Here is a 26,997-nt window from a genome sequence, read left to right on the forward strand (position 1 = left end):
GTCCCCATCCTCAGAATTAGAGCAGACAGGAACACATAGAATTGCAGCTAAGAAATGCTCTGGATACAGAACTTACTCTAGGTCCAGTTTGGAATGAGGCAGTTTGCTAACTAACTAACTTACTAACTTCCAATAAGTTAGTCCCTTAATTTCTCAGCAATTCTGGTTGGAGATACTTTTTTAGAATTGAAGAATCAAATCTTCCAAGTAAAAAGTATTTTATTTATCAGAACCAGCCTGAGACCTTTACAGCTTCCTTCCAGAATGTGAAGATACAGAAAATTTCTAGCCTCAAACTATTCTTAATGGATCTTGCCCACCCTACTTTCATTTTGATTTTGGTAAAGGTAGGAGTAAATCTGGTCACAGTCTGGTTAAGGTTGGAAAGCTTCAGGCTGGTCCTGGTATCGCCATTCAATTGGAAAAGTAGGACAACCTCAGAAGATACCTCACAGTCAGTCTTGGTTTGATCTTTCTCCCACTTGTGGAGAGTAAGGGGACTATGATTTCTAAGTAGAGAGCAGTGGGTGTAGTGACAGGGTGGGATGAGCAAGCAGCTGTGCCTCCATGCTCCCCATCCTTGAACAGCTTTTCTAATGATTTTATATGTTGGAGGTTCACTTAGCAAGTTTGAAAACCCCTGCCATAGGGCACAGGTGCCAACAAAGAGTAGTATTCAATATTAGGGAGGATGGAAACTTGCTCCAGACTTGGTGCTCTTTAGTGGTGAAAAGAGGAAAAGACGGTGATGTCTTCAGACTCTCTAGATTCACAGTAGAAAATCATTAGTAGAAATTCTCTTCTTCAAACTGAAGTTCAATAAAAGAACAGATCTCTTCTTCTCTCTGAAGACTGGCTTTCTGAAGAAAAAAAAAAGATAAGCACAATGAGGAAGAAGCTGCCTTTGAGGGTCAAGGAGCCCAGGTGTGAACCTTAACCTCACTACTGCCTAGCTGTGTGACCTTGGGCAAGTTACCTAGCCTATCTGAACCCCACTTTTTCCATATGTCACCTGGGAATATTAATGACACCTGCCTTATTTTCTCATCTGTGAACAGAATATAAATAGCACCTCCATTATAAGTAGGTATTGGTTCTTATTTTGCTTCACTTCTGTAATTCTTGTTATTCTCATCTCTAATGATCTTTTACTATATCTCAGCCAAACATTCCCATAGTCACATGCTAGAATTTGAAATCACCTGCCCAGGTGACACCCTTGTCATCTCAATATCAAACATCTACTGTTCAACCACCACCTCCTATGTCATTGACTTAAGTAGTCTTATTTCTGCATTTTAACATAATCTAATCCTCCATTCATTCCATCAACCTCCACTACACACTACCCTCCATCTGTCTCTATTTCTTTCTTTTTGTAGCTTAGATACCATGGTCCCTTGTGATAATAACTCACTTCCAAACACTCTCAGCTCCTTTCCTTTTTTCCTCTTTCCTCATTCATCATGCTCACTTGCCAAAACATCAACCCTGTCTAAGCCTTATCATTGGCCTTCTCTGTACATTACACTAACCTAGCACCACTGATGAAAATTGCACAACCCAGCTGAATTTTTCCACTTGAAACTCATGATCTAAGACTTTAGATCAGCACTAAGAAATCCTGCTCATATTTGTCTATGAGCAGGCTTGCATTCCCAGTGCTCAAGAGGACTTTTTCATACTTTTCCACCTTCTTCAATATCACTAATTTCCACCCTCAGCTGATGATCTTGCCCCATAGCCCACTGAGAAAATAGAAATCAATTGATTAGTACTCTGTAGACTCCCCACAAACAAGCTTATTTGCACGTGTGTCCTTGTTTTTCTTTTATATGCTTGCAATGGTAGAATGTGCCCTCTTCCTAGCAAATGTCAACACTTCCATATGTCTGTTCCATGTTCTCAGTGACTTCACCCATGAAGTTATCCTCATCCTCCTTCATCTTTTTTTAAAGATTTTATTTATTTATTTTAGAGAAGGGAAAAAAAGGAGAAAGAGAGGGAGAAAAGCATTGATGTGAGAGGGAAACATTGATCAGCCACCCCTCACACATGTCACAACCAGGGACCAGGCCAGAAACCCAGGCATGTGCCCTGACCAGGAATTGTACCAACAACCTTTCACTTTGCTGAATGATGCCCATCCCACTGAGCCACAGCAGTCAGAGCCAAACTTTTCATCCTTGTTGGAGCTTTCCCATTACCATACAAATCGGTTCTAATATTTGCCTTTAAAAAAGCCCTCCCTCTAAAAATAGTTATTTAATTGGATTATGTTAACATCATTTATAGGTACCTTTCAGCCAAAATGAAAAGGCTTGGCAAATTTGCATTTTAAAAGAGCAGCTAAAGCCCTGCCTGATGTGGCTCAGTGGATTGAGTGCCAGCCTGTGAGCCAAAGGGTTGCCAGTTTGATTCCCAGTCTAGGGCACACGCCTGGGTTGTGGGCCAGGTCCCCAGTAGGGGGTGCATGAGAGGCAACCACACATTGATGTTTCTCTTCCTCTCTCCCTCCCTTCTCCTCTATCTTAAAAATAAATAATAAAATCTTTTTTAAAAAGAGCAGCTAAAAATCTGCCTACAAGAGACCCACATCAGAAAAAAAGATCTACATGACTGAAAGTAAAGGGTTGGAAAAAATATGTTCCAAGAAAATGGACAGGAAAAAAAAGACAGAGTAGTAATACTTGCAGAACACAAAATAGATTTCAAACCAAAGGCCATAGAAAGAGACACAGAAGGACATTTCATAACACTCAAAGGAAGAGTTCATCAAGAAGATATAAACATTGTAAACATATATTCACTCAACATAGGAACACACAAATATATATGGAAAATCTTAGAGGACTTCAAGAAAGATATAGACAGCAACACACTTATAGTAGGGGATTTTAACACACCACTGTCAAAAATGGACAGATCTTCCAAACCAAATATCAACAAGGATGTTGTGGCACTGAATGACACACTACATCAAATGGGCTTAACTAATTATACAGAGGATTTCACACAAAAGAAGCAAAATGCACATTGTTTTCCAGTGTACAGGGAACATTTTCAAAGATAAACCATATGACAGGACACAACATGAGTCTCGACAAATTCAAGAAAATTGAAATCATATCAAGCATTTTCTCAGACCACAAGGGTTTGAAACTAGAAACCAACCTCAAGAAAAAAAAGAACATTCAAATTCATGGAGTCTGAACAACACATTATTAAACAATGAGTGGATTAACAATGATATCGAGGAAGAAATCAAAAAGTTTCTAGAAACAAATGAAAATGAACACACAATAGCTTAAAACCTATGGGACACAGCAAAGGCAGTCTTGAGAGGGAAGTTCATAGTGATACAGGCCTACCTAGAAAAGATAGAAAAATTTCAAATAAACAACCTAACCCTACATCTACAAGAACTGGAGGAGCACCAACAAACAAAGACTGTAGTGAGTAGAAGGAAGGAAATAATCAAGATCAGGGCAGAATTAAATGACAGAGACTAAAAGAACAATTCTAAGGATCAATAAATCCAGGAGCTGGTTCTTTGAAAAGATAAACAAAATTGACAAGCCTTTAACCAGACTCATCAAGAAAAAAAAGGGAGAGGACCCAAATAAATATAATCAGAAATGAAAGAGGAGAAATTATAACTGATACCACAGAAATACAAAGGATAGTAAAAAATTACTATGAACAACTATATGTCAAGAAATTTGATAACATGGGTGAAATGGACACATTTTGAGAAACAAGTAATCTTCCAAAACTGAATCAAGAAGAAGCACAAAGCCTGAACGGACTGATAACAGCTGATGAAATTGGAGCAGTAATAAAAAATCTTTTGACACACAAAAGCTCTGGACTGGACACTTTCGCAGGAGAATTTTACAAAACATTTAAAGAAGAGCTAACCCCTATCCTTCTCAAAATACTCCAAAAAATCCAAGAGGAGGAAAGACTCCCGAACTCTCTTTATGATGACAGCATCATCCTAATCCCAAAACCAAACAAAGACACAAGAAAAAAAGAAAACTACAGGCCAATATCATGGATGAACATAGATGCTAACATACTCAACAAAATATTGGCAAACTGCATTCTTCAATACATTAAAAAGATCATACACCATGATCAAGTGGGATTCATCCCAAGGATGCAAAGTTGGTACACTATTCACAAATTAATGTGATGTAATACATCACATAAACAAAAGGAAAGACAAAAATCACATGATCATATCAATAGATGTGGAAAAAGCATTGGATAAGGTAGAGCACCCATTTATGATAAAAACACTCAGCAAAGTGGGAATAAAGGGACCATACCTCAACATAATAAAGGCCATATACAAGAAACCTACAGCCAACATCATACTCAATGGTAAAAACTAAAAGCTTTTCCCCTAAGATCAGGCATAAGACAAGGGTATCCACTTTTCACCACTTCCATTCAACATGTATTGGAAGTCCTAGCCACAGCAATCACACAAAAAAAAAAAGAAATAAAAAGCATTCAAACTGGAAAGGTAGAAGGAAAACTGTCATTGTTTACAGATGCCATGATAGTGTACATAGAAAACCCTATAGACTCCACCAAAAAACCACTCGACCTAATAAGTCAATTTGGCAAAACAGGGGGATATAAAGTCAATATTCAGAAATCAAAGGCACTTTTGTATACCAACAATGAAATATCAGGGACAGAAATCAGAAAAAAAATCCCATTTGTTATAGCAACAAGAAAAATAAAGTACCTAGTAATAATCCTAGCCAAGGAGGTAAAAGACCTGAAACCAATCCAGAGTATTAGGCAAATCGTAAGAGCTAAACCTCCCCAATAGATCTCAAATACATATACTTCTTTTTCCACTGACGCTACCTAGTCCAGGCTATTATATTTCCATGCTTCTTGCCTCCAAACTGATCTCTGTTTTCATTCTTGTCTTTCTCCAATCTATCTATACAGTTTATGTGACCTTATTAAATCCACAGTGAACTTAATAAGGGTCTCCCAGGGTTCACCAAGTCACTTAGAATATGAAATTCAAACTCCCAACATAATCCAAAATACTCTCTGTCACCTGGCCCTTGTCTACCTCTCCAGCATAGTCTTGTGCCACTTTCCCTTTCACACTACTCTCTGAACACAGTGACCTTTCTCTCATTCCTCACACACTTCTGGGCCTTTACATGGGGCAGCTTTCTCCATCTCCCTCTAGCTCTACCCTAACTCTCCCTAAAACTGGCTCCCGCACTTCTTTGCAGCCCCTGCTTACATGTTCTTTCCTCCAAGAAGCCTCCTTTGACCACCTTATTCAACATTGGCACCCATCTTTCTCTATGGCAACACCATGTGTTTCCTTCATAGCACTTAATCATAACATGTAAAAATTTTGCTTTTTCCCTTTTTCTTGGGGGGAGGGGGTTTTGCCTTATCCACTAGATTATTAACTCTGTGAAGGGACTGACCAAGACAGATACACACACACACACACACCTCCAAAGGCATATGTGTATGTCTTTGGTATGTGTATATATACCAAAGGCATACCAAAGGCAAAGGTATGTGTATATATATATATACACATACATACACACAAAGGTATGTGTATATGTATATACATATACATACACACAAAGGTATGTGTATATATACACATACATACACACAAAGGTATGTGTATATATATACACATTCATACATACACACAAAGGTATGTGTATATATATACACATACACACATATACACACACACTCTGGCAAATAGCAATATCAATGTCCTTATTATCTATAGGCATTGAAGCAATATACATTCAGTTTCTAGTTGAACAAATGAAAAAAATCAAATTTACTAAAAATTTTGGCACCAAACTTTTTGGGAATCACCTCAAGAAAATCTCTCTCGCCCTGGTTGGTGTAGCTCAATGGATTAAGCGCAGGCTGCAAACCAAGGGGTCGCTGGTTCTGTTCCCAGTTCGGGTGCATGCCTGGGTTGCAGGCCAGGTCTCCTGTGGGGAGAGGCAACCACACATTGATATTTCTCTAACTCTTTAAAAAAGAAAAAAAAAGAAAATCTCTCTAACTACCCTTCTGGTTGATTGTTTTCCTGCTCTACATGGTCACTGCATCATAGGTAACCAACAGCCCACATGAGGGGACTAGGCCATATTGGAAGAATAAGAGGAGATTCTGCCTTCCTTCTTTTGACAAATACTTACCTGGGACCTCATGAAGAAAATCTTTCAAAACTACCAAAATTCCTACCGAAAGGTTTATCCAGTTCACTTTAAAATTAGGTTAATATAAAATATGTAAAGAATCAAACATACGGAGGCAACTGAGTCCTATGCCAAACCTACCAAAACAGGAAGTGAGGTCTCAGGGTCTGTGCATTTCACAATCTCCACCTGTGGTTCTCACCATCAAGTAAGACTGGGAGACTGGCTTAAGAGCAAGCATGGGCTTTGCTGGGTTTTCCTGGTCTTTTTATTTAAAGCCCTAAGAAGTTACCTTCTTTCCAGTCACCTCACTCTGCTGTCTCCCTCTGCCCAGAAGCACAGTGGCAAGATGGCCACCTCCCCTCAATTACTCTCTACTTGGAAAGCTCATTCCCTAGCCCTTTCCCAAGGTAATATTGCTCCTTTGCATGCTTTCCAAGACTTCTGCATCCCTCCCCTATTTGAGGATAGTATGCTGGCCACAGATATACAGTAAACCCGTACACAGTAAAATAATCTTACCAGTTGCTACTTTTCACTGTTGTATACATGATTTAAGTTGGAATTATTTTTGCTGATTTATGCTTATTGTAATTTATGATTTCGATATTATGATACTGTGAGAGCAGAGAGCTTGTACCTCTGCTATTTGCTGTGATCTTAAGGCAAGTCTTTTCACCTGTTTGAAACTTGTTCATTTTTCTGAATCACCTCAGATTCAGCTCAGATTTTTTAAAAAATTCAATAAAGTTGATTCTGTGTCAAAATTAAAAAATGCTCAAGGATTTTATAAGTTACCAAGTGCATGGGCTTTTTGAGACTCAGATGAAACAAATTCTAACTATGAAAATACTAAATAATAGCCCTGGCTGGCATAGCTCAGTGGATTGAGCGTGGCCTGTGAACCAAAGCGTTGCAGGTTCGATTCCCAGTCAGGGCACATGCCTGGGTTGCAGGCCACAGCCCCCAGCAACCACACATGGATGTTTCTCTCTCTCTCTTTCTCCCTCCCTTCCCTCTCTAAAAATAAATAAATAAAATCTTTTAAAAATACTAAATAATAGAAATGAGGGTCTTTTCAGTTGTTAGAGATCCTGGTATTTACATTACAAGCTTCTCCTCCAGTTTTTTCTCAAGATGTAGAGACACACTATCAAAAGCAGAATATATACTTACTTTCATGTGCAAGGCTATCACTGGCAAGGTTGACACTTGCAGGACCATGAGCTGGGGGAAAATATTTCGTACCTAGAAAAGTAAAACATGGTTGAAAATGAAATCTCTTGGACTGGGTTAGAAAGTGCCCAGTTTTACTCCAGGTCTCCCAAATCACCTACCCCTCAGTTTATGGACATCTAGCATATTTTTTCTTAAATGCTGCAAAAATGCAGAACCTTCTGTTCTTAAGGCCCCCTGGGCCTTGTTCCCATCTTCTTCTAGGCAGTGTTTCTAATTAAGGGTTGCTAACTTCCCCAACAGATCAGGAGCCATCTGTCACCAAATAATTCAACTAGTGTCAACATTAGTAGAAAATTGTGAAGACTTTGTGACAGTCAAGACTTTAATGATACACATTTTTAAAAATTTATTTAAAAATAAAAAATAAAAATGTATCTAGAAGCTGGGGGACTGGAATAATGCCTGCATTATAGTTTTACCATGGTATACCTGGCATATAGTAGATGCACACTAAATACTTGATGAATTGGATTTAAACTGTATAGAGTTATGTTTGTGAGGCAATAATTTGTGCCATCTGCATTCTAACCAACTATTCAAACAGAGCTCTGCTGTGTATATGCAGAGCAGATACAAAAACATAGTTGGCCAAATTTTCCCTCTAAATAAAGTAGGAACAGATGTTTGACAAAGAGTACATGGTAGAAATTTTCATAAGTTTCCCAAGCATGACATTTTAATAATTTACTCTTTGTAAGTACATTTCTAATCAAACTCTAGAAATGATGGACTGGTATTTTAATGGGAAATTTTTTTCAGCATTAGGATAGAACACAGTGCTTGACTTATGGAAGCTATGCTGAATAAACCTTTTGTGTATGATATACTTATTCAGAGTAAAGGTAGCTTCTACCAATTTCTCTCAGAAATGGGACAATAGAACCCCAGATATGTATTGACTAGGGAGGTCTAAAATAAAATTCACTGAGTGTGGAATGTAGAGGATTCAGACTTGGCCCCATGAAACTATAAAATATATAATTCCCAGTATTTCATGTAAAAGGCAAATCTTGTAGTAAAATGTGTTGGGTTTGTTGGTGTGTGTGTGTGTGTGTGTGTGAGAGAGAGAGAGAGAGAGAGAAAGAGAGAGAGAGAGAGAAAGAAAGTACACCTCAGGCCATATCTTTCCCTATCCTTTTACAAAGAAGGGAGTCCTGTTTTTGGTTTTTTGGTTTTTTTTTTATGGGTATTTTGCATCTAGTAGGCACTAATTAAATAGTTGCTGAGTGAGTGAGTAAATGAAGAATTGTTTTAGTTCAGTGGGAGGGGTAATGACCAGGGAACAGGAACCCAAGAGAAACTGAGCAAGAGGAGCCCAGTGCACAAGTGTGAGCCACATACAGCCAGGCACTGTGACAGTCTCCAGGCAGCAATGGGGCTGCCTCTGCAATTGCTTTGAATTTTAATGTGTGGAGCAGATGGCTAGTATAGATTACCCTTGTTTTTGCCCAGGAGCCTGGCATCACTGCAAGATGCGAACCTGTTTGGAGGATAGAGTCTGAGCTTGTAGGTATTCCACAGTTTTGTTTTACAAATGGATTATTTGGTGGCTTACAGTGAGGTGAATGCAAACCCTATGAATTTAGGCAGCAGCCCATCATTTTTCTAGGATAAGTCCAAATCAACAGACTGGGTGAATATTCTCAGCCAGGTTCATCTGGCTGGCTCTCTATTTAACCCTTGATTCATTAAACTGTCAATGTCAATGAAGCCTAGTGAAGATACAGAGAACATTTAAGCAGAACACTCTGTCCCTCAGAAGCCTCATGTCCAGACTGGCAGCAATTAGTCTTGACACCCTGCCTTATGCCAACTCACTCTCAACCCTAACCAATCAGAGGCAAGCCTCCAAGTATCTAGAGGGATTTACTTACAGTGGGCTGAGTTGAAAGGCTGGCTGAAGGGAGATCCCATGCTTCTGGTTGCCTGGTCAGAGTTGCAATTCTCCCACATGGCAGATTGCTGAGGATGAGCTACACATCTCTCTTGATGGGGAAAATTCAGGAGTGACTGATATTCCCCATCAGGCTCAGCCTGAGAAACTAAGTGCCCCGAGGAGAAGGCACAAGGGTATTCAGGCTCTGGGGAGCTGGTGCTGGCTGGGGAAGAGAAATGCAACAGCTGGCCTGGCTCAATAGAGGGACTCACAGTCAGGGACTGAGGGTACTGAGTGATAGCCATGGGCTCAAACCCATTCATGCTGCAGTTGGTGACACCCTTTGCAAAAGATACTTCTGGCTGTGGCTTTGTCCATTCAGAAGAGAAACACCACTCATTTGTAGACATGTCCAAATCATCTCCAATTTGGAAATGTCCATCTAGGAAGGAAAGATCTAGAACATGTGTTAGATGTTTATTATTATCATAATGGAAGTAACTTAATTTTTTCTGGTTAATACATACTATATTTTTTAATTTGAAAAATGTAGCCCTGGCTGGTGTGGCTCAATGGATTGAGTGCTGGCCTGAAAACTGAAAGGAACCAAAATGTTGCTGGTTCAATTCCCAGTTAGGGCACATGCCTGGGTTGTGGGCCAGGTCCCCAGTTGGGGGCATGCAAGAGGCAAGAAATTGATGTATCTCTTGCACATTGCTGTTTCTCTCTCTCTCTTGCTCCCTCCCCTCCTCTCTGTAAAAGTAAAATTAGTAAAATATTTTTTAAAATAAAAATATAGGACAGGTTTTTAAAATATCACTCACTCATCATAATATCCAGAGAGCATAAAAAGCCCTAACTTATGTGGCACAGACATTCTGCTCAACATTTCATATCGTTTACAATGAGCAACAGGTGATGGTTGGCCTCTTTTAATGAAATCAAGAGCAAAGAAATATATATTAAGATTTATTATCTTAATATAATAAAGGGGATGAATGCTATTTTTGAAAACTGATATCTGCTGACCAGTAGCAATTCAGGACACTGTATAGCACAAATGGAGTGATTAAGCTGACTAAGTATAACCATTGTCTGTGTTTCATATTCAGTGAGGGTACTGCATGTCCTCAGCACAAATTAGAAACAATGTGTAGCCTCAACAACTGGGCAGTTTCAATCTGAACTGGCCTTACTGATCTTGTACTTATGACCTAGGCACTGAATGCAGGGTCCCTATGTGTTTTCAGTATTTCTTTGAACTGCTTCCCTTCCAGAAATGTTAAGAAGAGTGTGTGGCGTGCCACACTCTCTGGCACCAAGGTCCCATTTGGTCACTGAGTGTACCAGAGCAGTTTGAATGGGAGCCTGAGGGGAGGTACATACTGTCCCATTTCCAAGTTCACAGCAACCCAAAAGTGGGCCTTGAGTGGTCTGGTAAAAGCCACCTTTCCATACTAGGCTTGAGCGTTGGTGTCCCATGGAGTAGAGATCCTGAATCGTGGTGGGCCAATCTTTCTCAGGATTCTTGGGCCAAATGCTCCAGCAACCATACCCATCCACTCTGTAAACTAATAAAGGTATCCTAAACCACAGCCTGGACTGGTTCAAGGTTGCTGCTACTACTAGAAGTGGCCCTTGGTGACACTTTCTTATCCAAGTCTCCCCTCTTAGTTACCTTTGGAGATGAGTGAGGGAGCCCCCGGAAAGACTCTGCTGCCTTCTCAAACCTCAAACTACATTAATGAATGGAGAACAAGTAAGGAACACTTTGGATCTGGGATACTTAGAGCAGGCTGAATTTTTCTTTCAATAGGAATGCAAGATTCCATTCCATATACTCCAACTCTGAATACAAAGACCCTGCCTCTTAGTCCCATCCATGCCTGTATAATTCCCGAGGCCTCTGGTCTTAATACTAGGTCCTGTTTAGAGATTGCTAGTGCCCATTTGCTACTCTCTCCCTTTAGGGTGAAATTGGCAAGCTATTCCCCTGCCTCCTAAGAAAACCCAGAGACACTTCCCACACCTGCCTATATACACTTTTGAGAGCCCCAGAACCCTCTAGAAAGCATCTCTAGGTGCTAAAGACTTTGTTTCCACCCAAGAGGACTCTATTTTTGCATCGTAGCCCTGCTCCCCTATTCCAAACTAGTTTCTATACACAAACTTAAATGTTACCTCCTCAGAAGGGATCTCCCTGAACCTGCAGTCTAAAGTTTGTTATCCTGCTGCCACTGTCTGTGACTTTCCTCTGTTTATTTCCTTCACAGCAATAGTCCTAATCTATAATTTCTGCATTTATTCACTCACCCATTCACTCATTCATTCACTATTGGCCTTCCCCACTAGCCAAAAAAACTTGAGAGGACTAAAATCATTTTTCTTGTGTTCACTGCTATATCTTCAGGAACTTGTACAGTGCCTGGCCCATAGTAGACCCTGACTAAATATTATTATAATGAATGCATGCATGTATGCATGTACTCACATATGTATATGTGTGCTTATGCATACAAGTGCACATACAAACATGTACCCACTCTGAAACACATGCATACATACAATACTTCCTCACTAAATCTACACTGAGGAGAGCAGCATGTGAAGTGTGGTTAAGAGAACAGATTTTGATGTCAGACTGAGTTGGAGTCTAATCCCAGCTCTGCTTTTTCCTAGCTGTGTGACACTGAACACACCACCTACCACTTCTGAGCCTCACAGAATTGTTGTGAAATTAAATGAGATAATCTATGTAAAGAACCTGGCACAGTGTCTGGTACATAATAGGCACTCAATAAGTGATAGCTTTTGCTGTTATTTTTATTAATCATTGTTTTGGCTTATAAACCCAGTTTGAGCTCATATGCATAGGTTTCTTTCCTAGTCTGCAACACTCCATGTAATTAACCCAGGAAAAAGCAAAACGGTAATGTATGAGGCCAGAGGGTCCTCCCTGCCCTCAGTCACCCAGTGCCAAGAAGGGAGGGGGGAAAGTGAGCAGAAAAAACCATAGCAGCAGCACTTCAGGGCTGATGTGGGGGATCAAGTAGGTACTTCCTCTAAAAGATATTTTATGAAAGGACTAGTCCAGGAACATATATGAGACACCATGGACATAGATAATGGGGTGGGGATTGACAACGGAAGTGGGATGTGGGCTGGATGGAGGGGGACAAAGGGGGAAAGACTAGGACAACTGTAAAACATAAAAAATTGAAATATTTTAAAAAAGAGATAAAGAAGCAAATTATTAAAAGAGAGAGAGACATTTCAGAAGCCTGTGCTCAGTATGTGTCCACTCTCAGGTAGGAATACATCAGAGATGGGAAGGAACAACTACAAATCTAGAACAGCTTTTGTTTATTGGGCATTTACTGTGGAGAAGACTCTTTGATTAACACCATGCATACATGGTCTTATGTGATCCTCACAGCAGCCTGGATGAGAAAAATACAGACTCAGACAAGTTAAAGTAATTTGCCTAAGGCCACAGAGTTAGCAATGGTAAAGCTGTCTGATTCCAAACCTCATGTTCTCACTGTATATGACTTCCCAACATTGCAAAGAGTACAGTGAGCTGGGCACTTTCCCACACTACTGGGGTTGGAGGGGTGGCAGGTTATATGCATAACATTTCTGGGGAGTAATTTATCACTACATATCAAAACTCTAAAATTTATGCATATACTTTGACCCAGTCATTACACTCATAGCAATTTAAGGATATTAATGATGCATGTAAAAATTTAGCTACAAGATTCAAAGTGGCATTTATAATACAGTGAAAGATTGGCAATAATCTAAATGTCTAAAAATTTTAATAGATTTAGTATATCTAACAGAAAGATACTCTTGAGCTATTAAAATGATATGTAGTAGAATATGTAATGGCACAGAGATACATACAACTATTGTTAATTATTAAAAAGTTACAACCCATTTTGTACAAAATAATGTTATGTTGTAAAACTTAGTATGTGTGCATAGCCCATGTGGTTTTGTGTACTGATTGTTTACCCATGTTTTCTAAAATATTCAAAAATTAACACATTATTTTCATGCTTAAAAAGTTCTTTTAAAGTAAAGAAGTTTACTTACTTTAAATTTCCTTACTTTAAAAGAAGGAGTTTTTAACTTTTATGAATGAATAATTTTAAGCCAATCTTTGATCCAAAGAATCAAAGTTAGCAGACTTATCTGTGCTTGAAGAGCCTGGAATTTTGTACCTTCTCAGGACCCAGAAAGGTCCTCTGAATCCCACTTTCCATATATCAATTCCCCAAATGTCTCAAGATCAATCATTCCCTCTCCTGCTGTGAAATACTCAGAACACTCTTGAACATCACCTCCCCACCTCTCCACCTGCCTCCTTGTTGCCATTTTAACAACAAGATCTTCTACAGCATTTCCTTTAGTGTATACTACTACCATACTCCCTTCCACATGTTTACTTAAATCATAAGATTCTCTAAGAAAATCACATCACCTGACTGGAAAAGGAATCTCTTGGAGAGAAGTAAATTCTGCAAAGGTGAGTATATCAAATATATATCAACTTCTTGTCCAAAGTCAAAGAGTAAAGCCAGAGTGATGGCATCTGAAAACAGGTGAGCTCTTCCCCTGCAGGCAGAGGCCCTAGTTGGCCACTTTGCATGAAGTGTCCCACTTGGAGGCATATACATCCTCCAATAGGAGCAAGGCATTCAACATGTGTGCTCAACAACTTCAATAAAGAGCTCTTAAAAATCAATAAGACCCTGGTCTATTTGCACACTTCAAAAAGGTGATAAAGATTCTCATCAATTCACATCCAGCTGGTAGGATGACTTCTACATTAGGCACAGCAGGAATAGTGCCTAGGGCCCATGAATACTCTTAGGAGACCATGAAAATATTTTAACTGCTTTTAAAATGGAAAGAAAATGAATATACTGATGATAATGAATATATAAGATGAATGCAGCCTGGATTATGTTTGTTTTTATGCCAATGCAGTCACAAAATGTCCTTTTTCATATCTTTATGAGGAATGGGCCTATGAAGACAAAGTGTCTAGGGTCCATTAAAGTCATACAGTAGCCCTGGACAGCTTAATTTCTGTGGCTTTCTCTAAACATAGATATTTTAATGAGCACATTTTGACATAGCTCTTAAAATAATTGTTTTGAGATGTAAGAATACATATTTTAAAAAGTTACCAAATAGTGAGTGCAGTAGACACCCTTGATATTGTTAAGGGTGGGAAGAGGGATGTGGTGAGGTTCTACCTACTTGTCTCTGGTACTATCCCTGACCACCAGATCATCCACTATTAGTGGAGAGGAGGCTGGGTGTACCTACTAGGACATGCTTTTTAATGTCATGAATGCTTTGGTGTTCCTGCCCCTGTGAGGCCAGCAATAGTAGTAATAGTAATCACAACTATAATGATAATACTGATAATGGTGATAATGGCAAATAGTTATGGTGCTCTTATTGTGAATTGAGCAGTGAACCCAGCATTTTACACAATTGAGGAAACAATACAATAGGTAAACTAATTTGATTGAACAGTGTCCATTTTCACATTAAACTTCTAAGAAATGGGTGGCAGCTTCTCTCTAGACCAGGGATGTCAAACTCATTTTCACCAGGGGCCACATCAGCCTCGCAGTTGTCTTCAAAGGGCTGAATGTAATTTCAACTCCTTAACAGTTACGGAGTAGTTACATTTATACAGTCCTAAAATTATTTCCACCCTTTGAAGGCAACCATGAGGCTGATATGGCCCCCAATGAAAATGAGTTTGACATCCCTGATCTAGACAATGTGACTTACCTTCAGCAAATACATTTATGTCTATGTGCATTAAGAGAAATCAGAGAACTGTCTTTCAGTAGTATCCTTGATAGGGAAGTCCAGCCTCCTCCCTCCCAACATGCTTACCATTACTTAGGACCATATCTTTACTCTGGCTCAAGGGGATCAATTCCTGGGGTTTCTTGATATTGCGCAGAGCTCTGGAGAAGTGTTCATCCACTACACTGCTGATGTCCCCTTGAAAATAGGTGAAAATGACACACCGGGGACCCCACTCAGTTTTTACAGGCTTCTCCATCTGGGCAGCACTCTTCTTCATTTTTTCCATTGTGACACAGGTGATAGCTGCAGATGAAATGTAAAAGATTACTGGCACTATTTTTCCAAGTGGCTTAGCTATAGTTTGGATGAACAGCATACTTGAGGGCAAGCAGTTAGCTCAACAACCATGTTGTACTGATCTGAGGATGAGCTGAGGAGAGTAGTCTGATCAGTGTTCAGGAAACAATAAGACAGAGCTCTATGAAGCACTAAAGGGGTCCTTCCTCACAAATGAGAAGAATTTTCTGGCAACATGACTAGAAGAGCATCAGGAAAAAAATAACAAGACCCCGACTGGTGTGGCTCAGTGAAGGGTCACAGGTTCAATTCCTGGTCAGGGCACATGCCTGGATGGTGGCCCAGGTTCTCGGTTGGGGCTGTGCAGGACACAACTGATCAGATGTTTCTATTGCACAACACTAATGTTTCTCTCCCTCTCTCTCTCTCCTTCCATTCCCCTCTCTCTAAAAATAAATAAATAAAATCTTTTTAAAAAACAGCAATGAGCCCTGGCTGGTGTAGCTCAGTAGATCGAGGGCAGCTTGTGAACCAAAGTGTTGCTGGTTTAATTCCTAGCCAGGGCACATGTCTGGGTTGCAGGCCAGGTCCCCAGTAGGGGGCATGTGAGAAGAAACCACACACTGATATTACTCTCCTTCTCTTACTCCTTCCCTTCCCCTCTCTCTAAAAATGAATAAAATCTTTAAAAACATAACAACGAGGTCAAATCACAAAGTAACTTGCCTTCTGGGGAAGTGCCTTCCTCCTCCCAGAACTATATGTAGATCTCCCTAGACAACAGGGTGAGCTGCCCTGTAGAGCTGACTAAGGAATCCAGTGGATATTGACAATTTCAGTTGTCAAAGTAAGCATTGCTTTCCATCTTTTCCTCTTCCATGCAAGAGAATAAAACACATCAATTTCTCCCACTCCCCCTGATGCTGGAATCTATGTATGATGATGGCCTGTATCTACCCTCCACCTCATCTTAGAAACTAGCAATTACAAACCATACCAGTCCTGAGGACTCAAGAGAGTTATATTCTGAACCAAATGTAGATCTCAGCACAGAAACACAAACACACACACACACTTTTTAAACACTAGTATATTGTGGCAACATTGGTAAAAAAAAAAAGGGGGGGGGGCCTGAAGCAGCCCTGGCTGGTGTGGCTCAGTGGGTTGAGTGCTGGCCTGTGAACCAAGGGATCGCAGGTTCAATTCCCAGTCAGGGCACATGCCTTGGTTTTAGGCCAGATCCTCAGTGGGGGACACGCAAGAGGCAACCACACATTAATGTTTCTCTCCCTGTCTTTCTCTCTTCCTTCCTCTCTCTCTAGAAATAAGTAAATAAATATTTAAAAGAAAAGTGCTTGGAACATCAGCTCTACACACGACCTTATTCTCTGCACCTAGAACAGGGACTGCAATAGAATAGATAGATGTTCAATAGCCATTTGCTGCATTGCCTTAAACTTGGCCTCTGTAATTGTATTGTAACTGTGAGCTTCTTGAGTGCACACAGCAGGCACTCAAGACATGCTGTGACTCTTTTAACTGGAGAAGTAGCACATCTGATTACTTCTTTACCTTTAGCTACCTATGTGCTCAGGCTAAAGACACATGAAGAATCTATTCATTTTTGTGAATATAATGAAAATGAGGAGAGTTGAATAGCCTGGTCTGTGAGATCTTTCAAGATGGGTCCATTTCTTACTCATTTCTTTATCCCTAGCACCTAGCACAATGTAGGTAGGTATTCAGTAAACAAGGGCTGAATGGCTGGATGCCATTTCATGCACAGACAGCACAATGCAAGGAAATCATGTCAATTAGAGAAGTCAGAGGATCTGAGGTTGGCTTTTGGGAAACCACATGACCTCTCTGGGCTTCAAATTCCTTTTGGATAAGATGAAGAGATTGGAGTATATGAATTCTGCAGCCTGTTATTTTATGGCTCTGTTAGAAGTGTCAACAGATTATGATGGGGATGTTAGGAAGGAACCTTACAGTCAGTAGGGACACTTTCTAAAGAACTCTCCTTTCAGAATCATTCTAGCCTTAGTCATAATTGGACTATATTTTCTGCAGAAGCTTTTGATTGAGCACTACTTGAAAAGTGAATCCATTGTATCCTTATTTCAAAAAACATGTGAACAACCACTTTGAAAAACTGGCAGTTTTCTTATAAAGTTAAACATAGGCATGCCACATAACCCAGCAATCCCACTTCTAGGTACATATGGTCAAGAGAAATACAATCATGTAGCCGCACAAAGACTTGTATATGAATGTTCACAGCAGCTTTATTTATAATAGCCCCACAGTGAAAAACAAAAACCCAAATGCCTATCAGTAGGAAAATAAATAAAATAGCTGTGACATTTTTATACAATGGAATGTTATTCAACAATAAAAAGGAATAAAATACCAACCCACACAACTGCATGGAATAATCACAAAAACATGTTGAGTGAAAAAAGCCAGAAAGAAAGAAATATATATGATTCCACTTATATAGAACAGGCACAAATAATATCTAGTGATAGAGGTCAAAAAAGTGGTTGCCTATGGGGTAGAGATTGGGAAGAGGCAGGAGAAGAGGCTATTGGGAATGTCCTACATTTTAAGGTAGGCAAAGGTTATATGTGGATGTATACATTTGTCAAAAGTCATCATATTGGTCCCTTAAGATTTGTGCATTTTGCTGTAGGTAAATTATTCCTCAATGAAAATGTACATGATATATTCAGATATTCAGAGTTGTAGAAATAAAGCAAAGGTGTTATCCTTGAGCACATTATGAGATAAGTCAGAGAAAGACAAGTACTGTGTGTTATCACATAAATGTGGAATTTTAAAAAGCCAAACTTGTACAAGCAGAAAATAAGATGGTGGTTACCAGAGGACAGGACAGATATTGTTTAAGGGTACAAACCTGCAACAAGTTGTAAATAAGCCCTAGAGATCTAGCATACAGTACAGTGAATATAGACAACAGTGCTGTATTATCATCATCAAACTGCTAACTAGAACTTAATTATTTCAACTGCTAAAAAGGATAATTATATAACATGAGAGGTGTTCATTATGGCTGCAATGGCCATCATATTACAATATATAAATTTTTCAAATTAACATGTTGCACACCATAAAGCCACACAATGTTGTATGTCAGCTATATTTCAAAAAATAGCAAAAATAAAATAAAGCAAAGGTGTTATGAATTATAAAGTGATGAATGTGGAGGCAGTACTTTTCCTAAAACTATCATTTACAGAATTCCTACTTTGTGACAGAAATATATCATATATTTTCTCCAATCTTTTCAAGCCTCAAAGTACTCATTATCCCTATTTTAGAGATGAACAAACTGGGGCTTAGAGAATATGAAATAAACTGCCCCAGCCACACAGCTACATGGTGGCAGAGCTGGGATTTGAACCCAAGTCTCTCTGGCTTCTATGTCTGTCCTTTTGCCCTTACTGTCTACCGGGGGTGGGGGGACTAATAGTCCCTTCTCCTCTGTGGGCCTCAGTCTCCCCATCTACCAAATGTGAAGGCATGGCCTCTAATTTCTGGAGGACCTTGAGCCAGGACCTTATCCCAGTGATTTGGTTTCCTTTATAGAAGAAAGCAGAATATTTGTGCATTCCCTCAGGGCTTCTCTTTGAAGTCTCTCCCTTCAAGAGCCTCTTAGTACCTTTGTAGGACTCTATTCTCAGAACTGCCTGTGGCCACTGCTCTAGGCTCAGGCTTGAAACAGCTTGCCACCTATCTATCTTTACTAAGTCTCCTTGGCGCCACAACAGAAGCAAAGAGAAACTGCTGGCTGGACCCTTGGAACTTCAGAGCCCTGAAGCACATTCCTAGTATCCTTGGGATACTAGAACATAGGCCACCTGGCCACAGGCAGAAAAGGGTACAGATGAAAAAAGTCACAAGCAACATCTTAGGCCCTTCACCTTGGAGGACTCAAACCCTAGAACTGAAGATCCTGAATAAACTGCAAATACAACCTCTGCCCTGTGTTACTTCCCAAACACACCGACATGCATTCAAAGGGAAGCCATGGGCTACTTGCACCAATCCAGTTCAGGAACAGTTCTCTTCATTGCACTTGGCCTTCAATGGATAGGATCTGTATTTGAGAGATGTTAAAATTCTGAGAACTGCTATTTGGCTTAATCTTTTGCAGAACTGCATTTCACCACACCTCTGGAGAAACTTGAGCAGTTTTATCCTCCAATGAGCCTTCTGTGAGGGATCTCTACTTACAAGTGAATTGGTCAGGGTGGGTTTGGCTTAGAAGCAGATGCTACAAAGCTAAAACTGAGGAGATATCAATGAAGCAGAAGAAAGGATGGGGCTTTCTGAAGAAGGTGTTTCTGTATCAGTGCCTGGCTTGCAGTAAATGCCTCTTGCAGACAAAACCTTGCCAGCTGTGCAATGACAACAGCAAAAATATAAAAGTACACAATAGCTTTACAATTGTCCCAGTGCACAAAATATACAGACACCAAGAGCTCCAAATACCTCAAAATATTACCCAATCTTTTGCACAAACATTATGACATGGAATACAATACAGGCTGTTTGGCCTCAACTCTACCACAGTCTACATGCACGGACACACCACCTTTCTGCAGAATGGTTCCCAGCACCCAGGGTTGGGCTGGGGAGTCAAAGAGGTCGTCACAAGGATCATTTGGAATAAAAGCCCCATAGGGACTAGATTGCATCTCCCTGAGCAAAGCATATGATGCTCACCATTCCCCACACCCTGATTCCTTTCCAGTTGAATTTCCATCCCTCCTCCACCCCCCCACCCAAAAAATGTCCCCAGCTTGTCCTACCTTAATTCCCAACCATCAACGGAGACAGAGCAAGATGAAGATGCAAACCTATGGCTGAGTGAAGGTGTGTTTTGATGGCTAGAGCTGCCTGGCCCCCTTCAGAGCAGCTGAGAGTGTGCAGGAGCAGGGACCGGAGATTTTGTATCCTCTACTCACTGCTTTCTGCCCCTCTAGTAGAGCTATACAAGGCATTTCCTGCTAGCTATCTATTAAGAATGCAGAAAATGCACTCCAACAAGTCAATCGGGTTGGGCACCTGCAGGAATGAGGAAAATAGGTAGCTCTTTTTTATTTCTTTCTTTTTGCATTAAAAAGCACTTAGGTATATTGTCTCTTAAAGTAGGTGGCCAATTGTTTGCCCGGAAACCACACACAGAGTCAATAACCTCTGAAACATCAGTTGTGGGGTTTGGATCAAACTGATGTCACTTTGAGTCTCAGGAATTGAGAGACTCCTTTAATTCATTACTATTTTATCCCTCTTTCCCCATGATGAGAGAAGAGGAGCCCAGACCCCCAGGATTCTGGACTTGTCGCAAGTTTCTGTGGGCCCCAAAGGAAGTCAGGATGTCTCTGAACCTACAATACACTTCAGCTGGAGATTTGGAGCAGGGGGTCCCAATCCTCATTCTGAAAAATCTTCAATATTACTTCAAGAGGTAGCACCGTCATTGAGGCCCCAAACCCTGAAGCCATTCTTTTCTCTCTCATTCTCTATTTCAACAATATTAATTGAACAAATATTTATTAAATACCTACTGTGTACCAAGCAATATTCTGGGAGTTCTGTTATATAGTGAATGAAACAGACCACATCTCTACCTTCATGGAATAAATATAGACACATTATATGTTTGTGTGTACATATACATATATGTAGGATGGAAATAACTTACAAAGAGAAATTAATCAGGAAAATTCAGAGTGCTAGGGTGAGGTAATCATTTATATAGGGAGATCAAGAAAGGATTTTCTGATAAGAAGAAATTTGAGCAGAACCCTGAGGTGGAAAAAAACCATGTTGATACCTGCAGTCCTGATATCTGAGGGAACATCAAATACAAAAGGTGGGATCCTGCTCACTTGCTCTGTGCACAGAAGAATGAGTAGGCCAATGTGGCTGGACAGGAGGGAGTTAAGGGGGAGAAAGACAAGATCACAAATGGCCTCAGCCACCAGCCTAAGTCCTTTGCCTTTCCTCTAAGTGAGAAGGAAACCCACCACTAGGTTGAGAGGAACACATCAACAAAATGCTCTACCTTCAAAATGCACTCCGATCCTTTGTCATCATCCTGTTAGTCCTTTCTCACAAGCTTACCCTAGTCCAAGACCCCATCATTTATCCCCAGGACCACTGCCACAGCCTCAGCTGAACTTCTGCTTCTACCTTTAGCCCTCTTCAATCCATTCACACCCAAACAGTCACAGAAATCATTTTAGAACATGCACAGAACCCACTCAGTCACTTCTTGTTTTTTTCCTGTATGATAGGTTTTTAAAAATTGAGATATAATTGACATACAACACTATAATTAGTTTCAGGTGTACAGCATAATGATTCAACAGACATGACATGTTTCAGATGTACAGCATAATGATTCAACAGACATGTTTCAATGATGAAACAGATACAATATATTTGTATATACTGTAGAATGATCACCAAAGTAGGTCTAGTTAATGTCTGTCACCATACATTGTTACACACCTTTTTTTCTTGTGCTGAGAACTTTTAAGATCTACTCTCTTAGCAACTTTCAAATATGCTACACCATATTATTAACCATAGCTCAGAAGTCAAGCATTTGGCTTTAGTTACTCCTTGTTTAAAAACTTTCAATGATATCTCTCCAAGTCTCATGGCTACACATCCCTGCATGACCTGGCTCCTTCCTTGCTGTCTCTTCTGATCTCTTACCACTCTCTCCTTGCTCCACTGCAGCTCCACTGAATTCCTAGCTATTCCTCAAACAGGTTAAATACCCTCTAGTCTTTATCCTCTCTCTTTCTTCTTCCCCAGATGCTCATCAGACATCCTCATGACTTGCTCTCTAGCTTCATTCAAATCTCTGCTCAGTCACTTCCTCCAAGAAGCCTTCTCTAAATGTCTTCTCAAAAGGAGCTGCTTCTCAATTTCTGTCCTATTAACCTACTTTTTCTTATAGTACTTTTCACCTCTTGACATCATATTGCTTGTTTATCTTTACACTTTGTCACCTCTTCTATAAAATAATACTTACAATATAGTAAGGTGTTTGGTAAATATTTGTTGAGTGAATGAATAAGTAGTGGTAAAGAGAGAAATTACTGGACTATTCACATAAATAAACATACAACTGTAATGGTAATAAATCAATATCTGGAACTAGGAGAGCTTTGCTAAGGAAAGCTGGCTTCATCTGAAGTCTTCCCTGAACAAATAATGCTTAAACTGAGATATGAGAAGCCTAGAGGAGTTAACCAAGTGAAGAAGGGAGGGATGAGTGTTTCCAGCTGAGAAAGCCATGTGTGCAAAACCCTGTGGTGGGAGGAGCCAATGATTATGCTCAACAGTAAAAAGGAGTGCCATGTGCATCTAGAATGGAGGTAATGGGAGAAAACATGGCATAAGATAAGCTGAAAAGGTAAGCAGGGGCCAGAACAAGCAGGACTTTGCAGACCATATGAAGTATTTTTTTCTTTTTCCTAAGAATAATAAGCTTTTAAAGGGTTTATAGAGATATATGTTGATGAATGTGGAGAAGGGAAGGGTGAGAGAAGTGACATAATCAGATGTGCATTTTGAAAACATCTATCAGACTTCACTGTAAACAAAGGATTGAGAGAGCAAGCAGATGTGAATAGACCAGTTAGAGGGCTATTTGCATAGTGGGAAAATGATGGTAGCAGCATCTAGAGATTATAGAAGGAGATGGAAGGATTTAAGATATAGTTAGAAAATAAAATTTATAGATTTGGTATTGAATTGATATAAGATATGAGGAGTATCAAGGATTAGCCCTAGTTGGATGTTGCATAAGTTGATTGATGAGTGTGCCCTTCACTAAGCTATGAAACATTTCAAGAGTAACATCTTTAGGAAAGAAAATAAAGATTTATCTTTGAACATGCTGGTTTTGAGGAGTTTTTGAGCCATCTACAAAGAGATGATATTTTTTAGTAGGGAGAGAGATCTGAGTTGGAGATGTAAATTTGGGGTCTGATGGTACAGACTCAACCAAGGAGAGTGGAGAGCAAGACATAAAGAAGAACTAAGACCAAGCCTTGTATAACCACAGTATTTACTGGTCAGGTAGAATTGATGAGCCAGAAAACACTACTGAGAAAAAATGGGCAAGGAGGCGGGACAAAAATTAGGCATGGTTCAGTTGGTTGGAGTATCATCCTGCAAACTGAAAGGATTTGGGTTTGCTTCCTAGTCAGGGCACATGGCTAGGTTGCAGGTTTGGTCTCTAGTAAGGGTGTGTCCAAGAGGTAACCGATCAATGTTTCTCTTCCTCTCTCTTTTCCTCCTTTCCTCTCTCTCTAAAAATCAATAAGCATGTCCTCAGGTGAGGATAAAAAATAAAATAAAATTAGCATGTTCATACCCTAGAGCTTAAAAAAGAACATGTATCCAGATGGTGGAAGTGGTCACATAGGTCAAATGCTGCTGAGAAATGGGAGAATTTGATGCCTGAAAATTTTTTGTTGGTTTTAGTAGCATGGAGTTCATATAAGTGAACTTAGTGAGAGATATTTGCTGGAGTGTCAGGTCAGAAGCAGATTCAAATAGAATGAAAAAAGATGGAAGGACTGACAATGTGGAGAGTACTTTCTAGGAGTTTCAAGGGGGAAGAGTGTGAAAAGATAAGCAGCATCTGGTAGTGGGAGTATGAAGGGTCAAATGAGTTTGCAGTTCCTTTTTGATAAAGTGATAGATTTCAACATGGTTAAAAGCCAATGGAAAGAATCCAGTTAAGAACAAAAGGTTGAATATACTACAAAACAAAGGTGTTATTGATAATTTAAAATTCTGGAAAAAGCAGCAGGCCAGGATGGGATCAAAGTCCAGGCTGGCTTTAAATAAGATGAGTGAATGGACATAGGATAGGCACAGACATACGAAATTTATAACATTGGTACCTATAATATGTATTTATTTACTTACTTTTAGTGGTAGGAGAATTGGACTAGGAGGCAAGAGATTTTTATTCTCGTATAGGATCTTTTCTTAAAGAGATTTGCTACCTTAGGGAAGTTATTTCTCATTTGTTTGCTTATTGTTAAGGTGAGAGAGCTCTATTAGATAATCTCTAAGGTTTCTTACAGATATACTATTCTAAGCATCAAGAGAATGTGAAATTCAAAATAGTAGAAAGTTAACAACCTAGAATGTTCATTTTTTAATTATTGTCAAATGCAAGTACTCCTTTTCAGTTCAAGGGGATGAACTGAGCCAATGTATTTAATCTCATCTTTTTTCTAAAATCCCACTAGAATGCCAGAAGAAATATAAAAATAGGAAAGAAAAGAATCCAGAGTGCTAAAAAGCCAGAAGAGGTATCTCCAGCAGACCAGAGAAACATAATGACAGATTGTTACGCAGTGCTTTCAATGGGCTAGCTACTGCACTAAATGGTTTACATGTATTAAAACACCTAAATAATTCTGCAAAATAGGTACTTTCATTATCCCAGTTTCAAATTTTGTAAACAGAGCCACAGGGAGCTTAGGAGCTTGTCAAAGCCAGACAGTATGACTCAGGAATCTGTATGATAAATCACTGTTATGTAATCTTTCACCAACAATAAGAAATTTCTACAAGTTATATTGTGGAACCCACACTCAGCTAACACAAGAATAAGAAAAGAATATTGGATAAATAATTATAAATCTTCCAAAGTCCAGGAAAAGCTCAGAATTATCAGGGCTAGTAGCTAGAGTGAGTCATGGAGCAGAAAGCAGACAAGTTAGTTAAAGGTCTGCCAAAGCAACTGGGCCACTCTCCAACTCTGTGCACAGTGAGAACCTCTCTCAATAAAGTACTTGTTGTGCACAGAGACAGAGCCCAGTGTGGACTTTGTTGTTGGAGAGAGAAGTAGGGCGTACCCAGGTAATTTGGGGACCACCATAAGGATATAGAGACAAAAGACATCTTGGCACAGCAGTTCAATCCTCTAAAGCACTATATATCTAATAAGACACTTTCGCAACATCTGACTGCAACTTGCTCCCTATCCATGCTTCATAAATGACAATCCTCCTGTTGGCACACCCCCAGCCATTCACCTGTACAGCTCTGTCACATTCAGAGAGAAAGCCTGTCAGGTGATTAGTGACCTTCACAACTGCTGACGACTCTAAACCAGTTACCAAAACATAATGATCTAATCCTTCATATGAATGGCCAATCACCCGACATTCAAGGAAAACCAAGAGCATGAAAGAGAAACACTGGAATGAACAAGCCAAACAACAGACTTCTGAGGGAAAAGTTAATGTAGAAAATGTTTAAAATTCCTGATTAGCATCTTGAGAAATGTCCAAGAGGATGTTGCATCCATAGAGCAAAATTAGTCTGCTCTGGAAAAGAAGTAATCAGAGAATAAGACAGAGTTCTTACAAATTGAATATAATTGCTGAAATATAAAAAGATAAGCAGCAATGGACATAACTTGAAAACTGTCTTGACACCTTCAAAGCCCAAGCCATGGAAGATTAGTGGGACAGACTATAAAGTACAAATAGGAATTTCATATTTTTAAAAAGATTTTACTTATTTGTTTTTAGAGAGAGGGGAAGGGAGGGAGAGAGTGACAGAAACATCAATGTGTGGTTGTCTCTCACGTACCCTCTATGGGGGACCTGACCTGCAACCCAGTCATGTGCCCTGATTGGGAATCAAATTGGCAACCCTTTGGTTGGCAAGCCTGTGCCTATTCCACTGAGTTACACCAGCCAGGGCAGGAATTTCATATTTTAAAGATTTAAAATTAGTAGGGAGCAGATGAATTAATCAACTGATGGTAGTGAGATTCATTTTGAAATCAAGTTAGAGGCCTATCTCAAACCTCAGTTATCCCATTTCTCTCCCACTTCAATTTCTTCATCTCTACTGGGTCAATTTCTATCATCACTCAAATGTGCCCATGTATCTCCCATTTTTAACACCCCAATCACCTTCATTCCATTCCTCTCTTCCCCCTCACAACAACACTTCTTGAATTTGTCTATGGTTGGTCACTATCTCTACTTATAAACTCTCCTTGTGATCTTAAACTTACTCCAGTGGGGCTTCCATTTTCTACCACTCCAGTGTGTCTGCTCCTGTCAAAGTCACCAATCCAGCCCTGGCTGGCGTAGCTCAGTGGATTGAGCATGGGCTGCGAACCAAAGTGTCGCAGGTTCGATTCCCAGTCAGGGTACATGCCTGGGTTGCAGGCCATGACTCCCAGCAACCGCACATTGATGTTTCTCTCTCTGTGTGTGTCTCCCTCCCTTCCCTCTCTAAAAATAAATAAATAAAATTTTTAAAAAGTCACCAATCCCATCAATGTTACTAAATCCAATGACATCTTTATGTGCTCATCCTACTCATTCTCTGAGAGGCATTTAGCAGGATTGGTCACTCCCTTTTATTCTTCAAACATTCTCTTCAAACATTCTCTATGGCACCACTCTGTCCTGTTTTTCT

The 26,997-nt window shown here is 39.8% G+C and overlaps 1 protein-coding gene across 1 annotated transcript; it reads right to left on the reverse strand.

The window, feature by feature from the left end:
- Positions 1-816: 816 nt before the first annotated feature.
- VGLL1 (vestigial like family member 1) lies at positions 817-20,453 on the reverse strand. The gene is made up of 6 exons (XM_045839457.1): positions 20,322-20,453; positions 15,277-15,489; positions 13,779-13,781; positions 9,341-9,763; positions 7,419-7,475; positions 817-860 (listed from the first exon to the last, which is right to left on the reverse strand). The coding sequence occupies exons 2-6, from the start codon at positions 15,470-15,472 to the stop codon at positions 817-819; spliced, it is 723 nt and encodes a 240-aa protein (XP_045695413.1). The 5' UTR covers positions 15,473-15,489; positions 20,322-20,453.
- Positions 20,454-26,997: the final 6,544 nt, after the last annotated feature.

Source organism: Phyllostomus hastatus, unplaced genomic scaffold (genome assembly GCF_019186645.2).
Source record: "Phyllostomus hastatus isolate PE091 unplaced genomic scaffold, TTU_PhHast_1.1 phas_contig_30, whole genome shotgun sequence".
NCBI classification, from domain to species: domain Eukaryota; kingdom Metazoa; phylum Chordata; class Mammalia; order Chiroptera; family Phyllostomidae; genus Phyllostomus; species Phyllostomus hastatus.

Bases quoted from the DNA above. Each gene is read 5' to 3' on its own strand.
- VGLL1 (XM_045839457.1), bottom strand. From the start codon at position 15,472: ATGGAAAAAATGAAGAAGAGTGCTGCCCAGATGGAGAAGCCTGTAAAA. The intron at 7,476-9,340 runs GTAAGTAAATCC...TTACTTTTCTAG, and splicing joins GCCTTTCAACTCAGCCCACT to GTACGAAATATTTTCCCCCA. The intron at 861-7,418 runs GCCTTGCACATG...TTTTTTCTTCAG, and splicing joins TGTCAACCTTGCCAGTGATA to AAAGCCAGTCTTCAGAGAGA.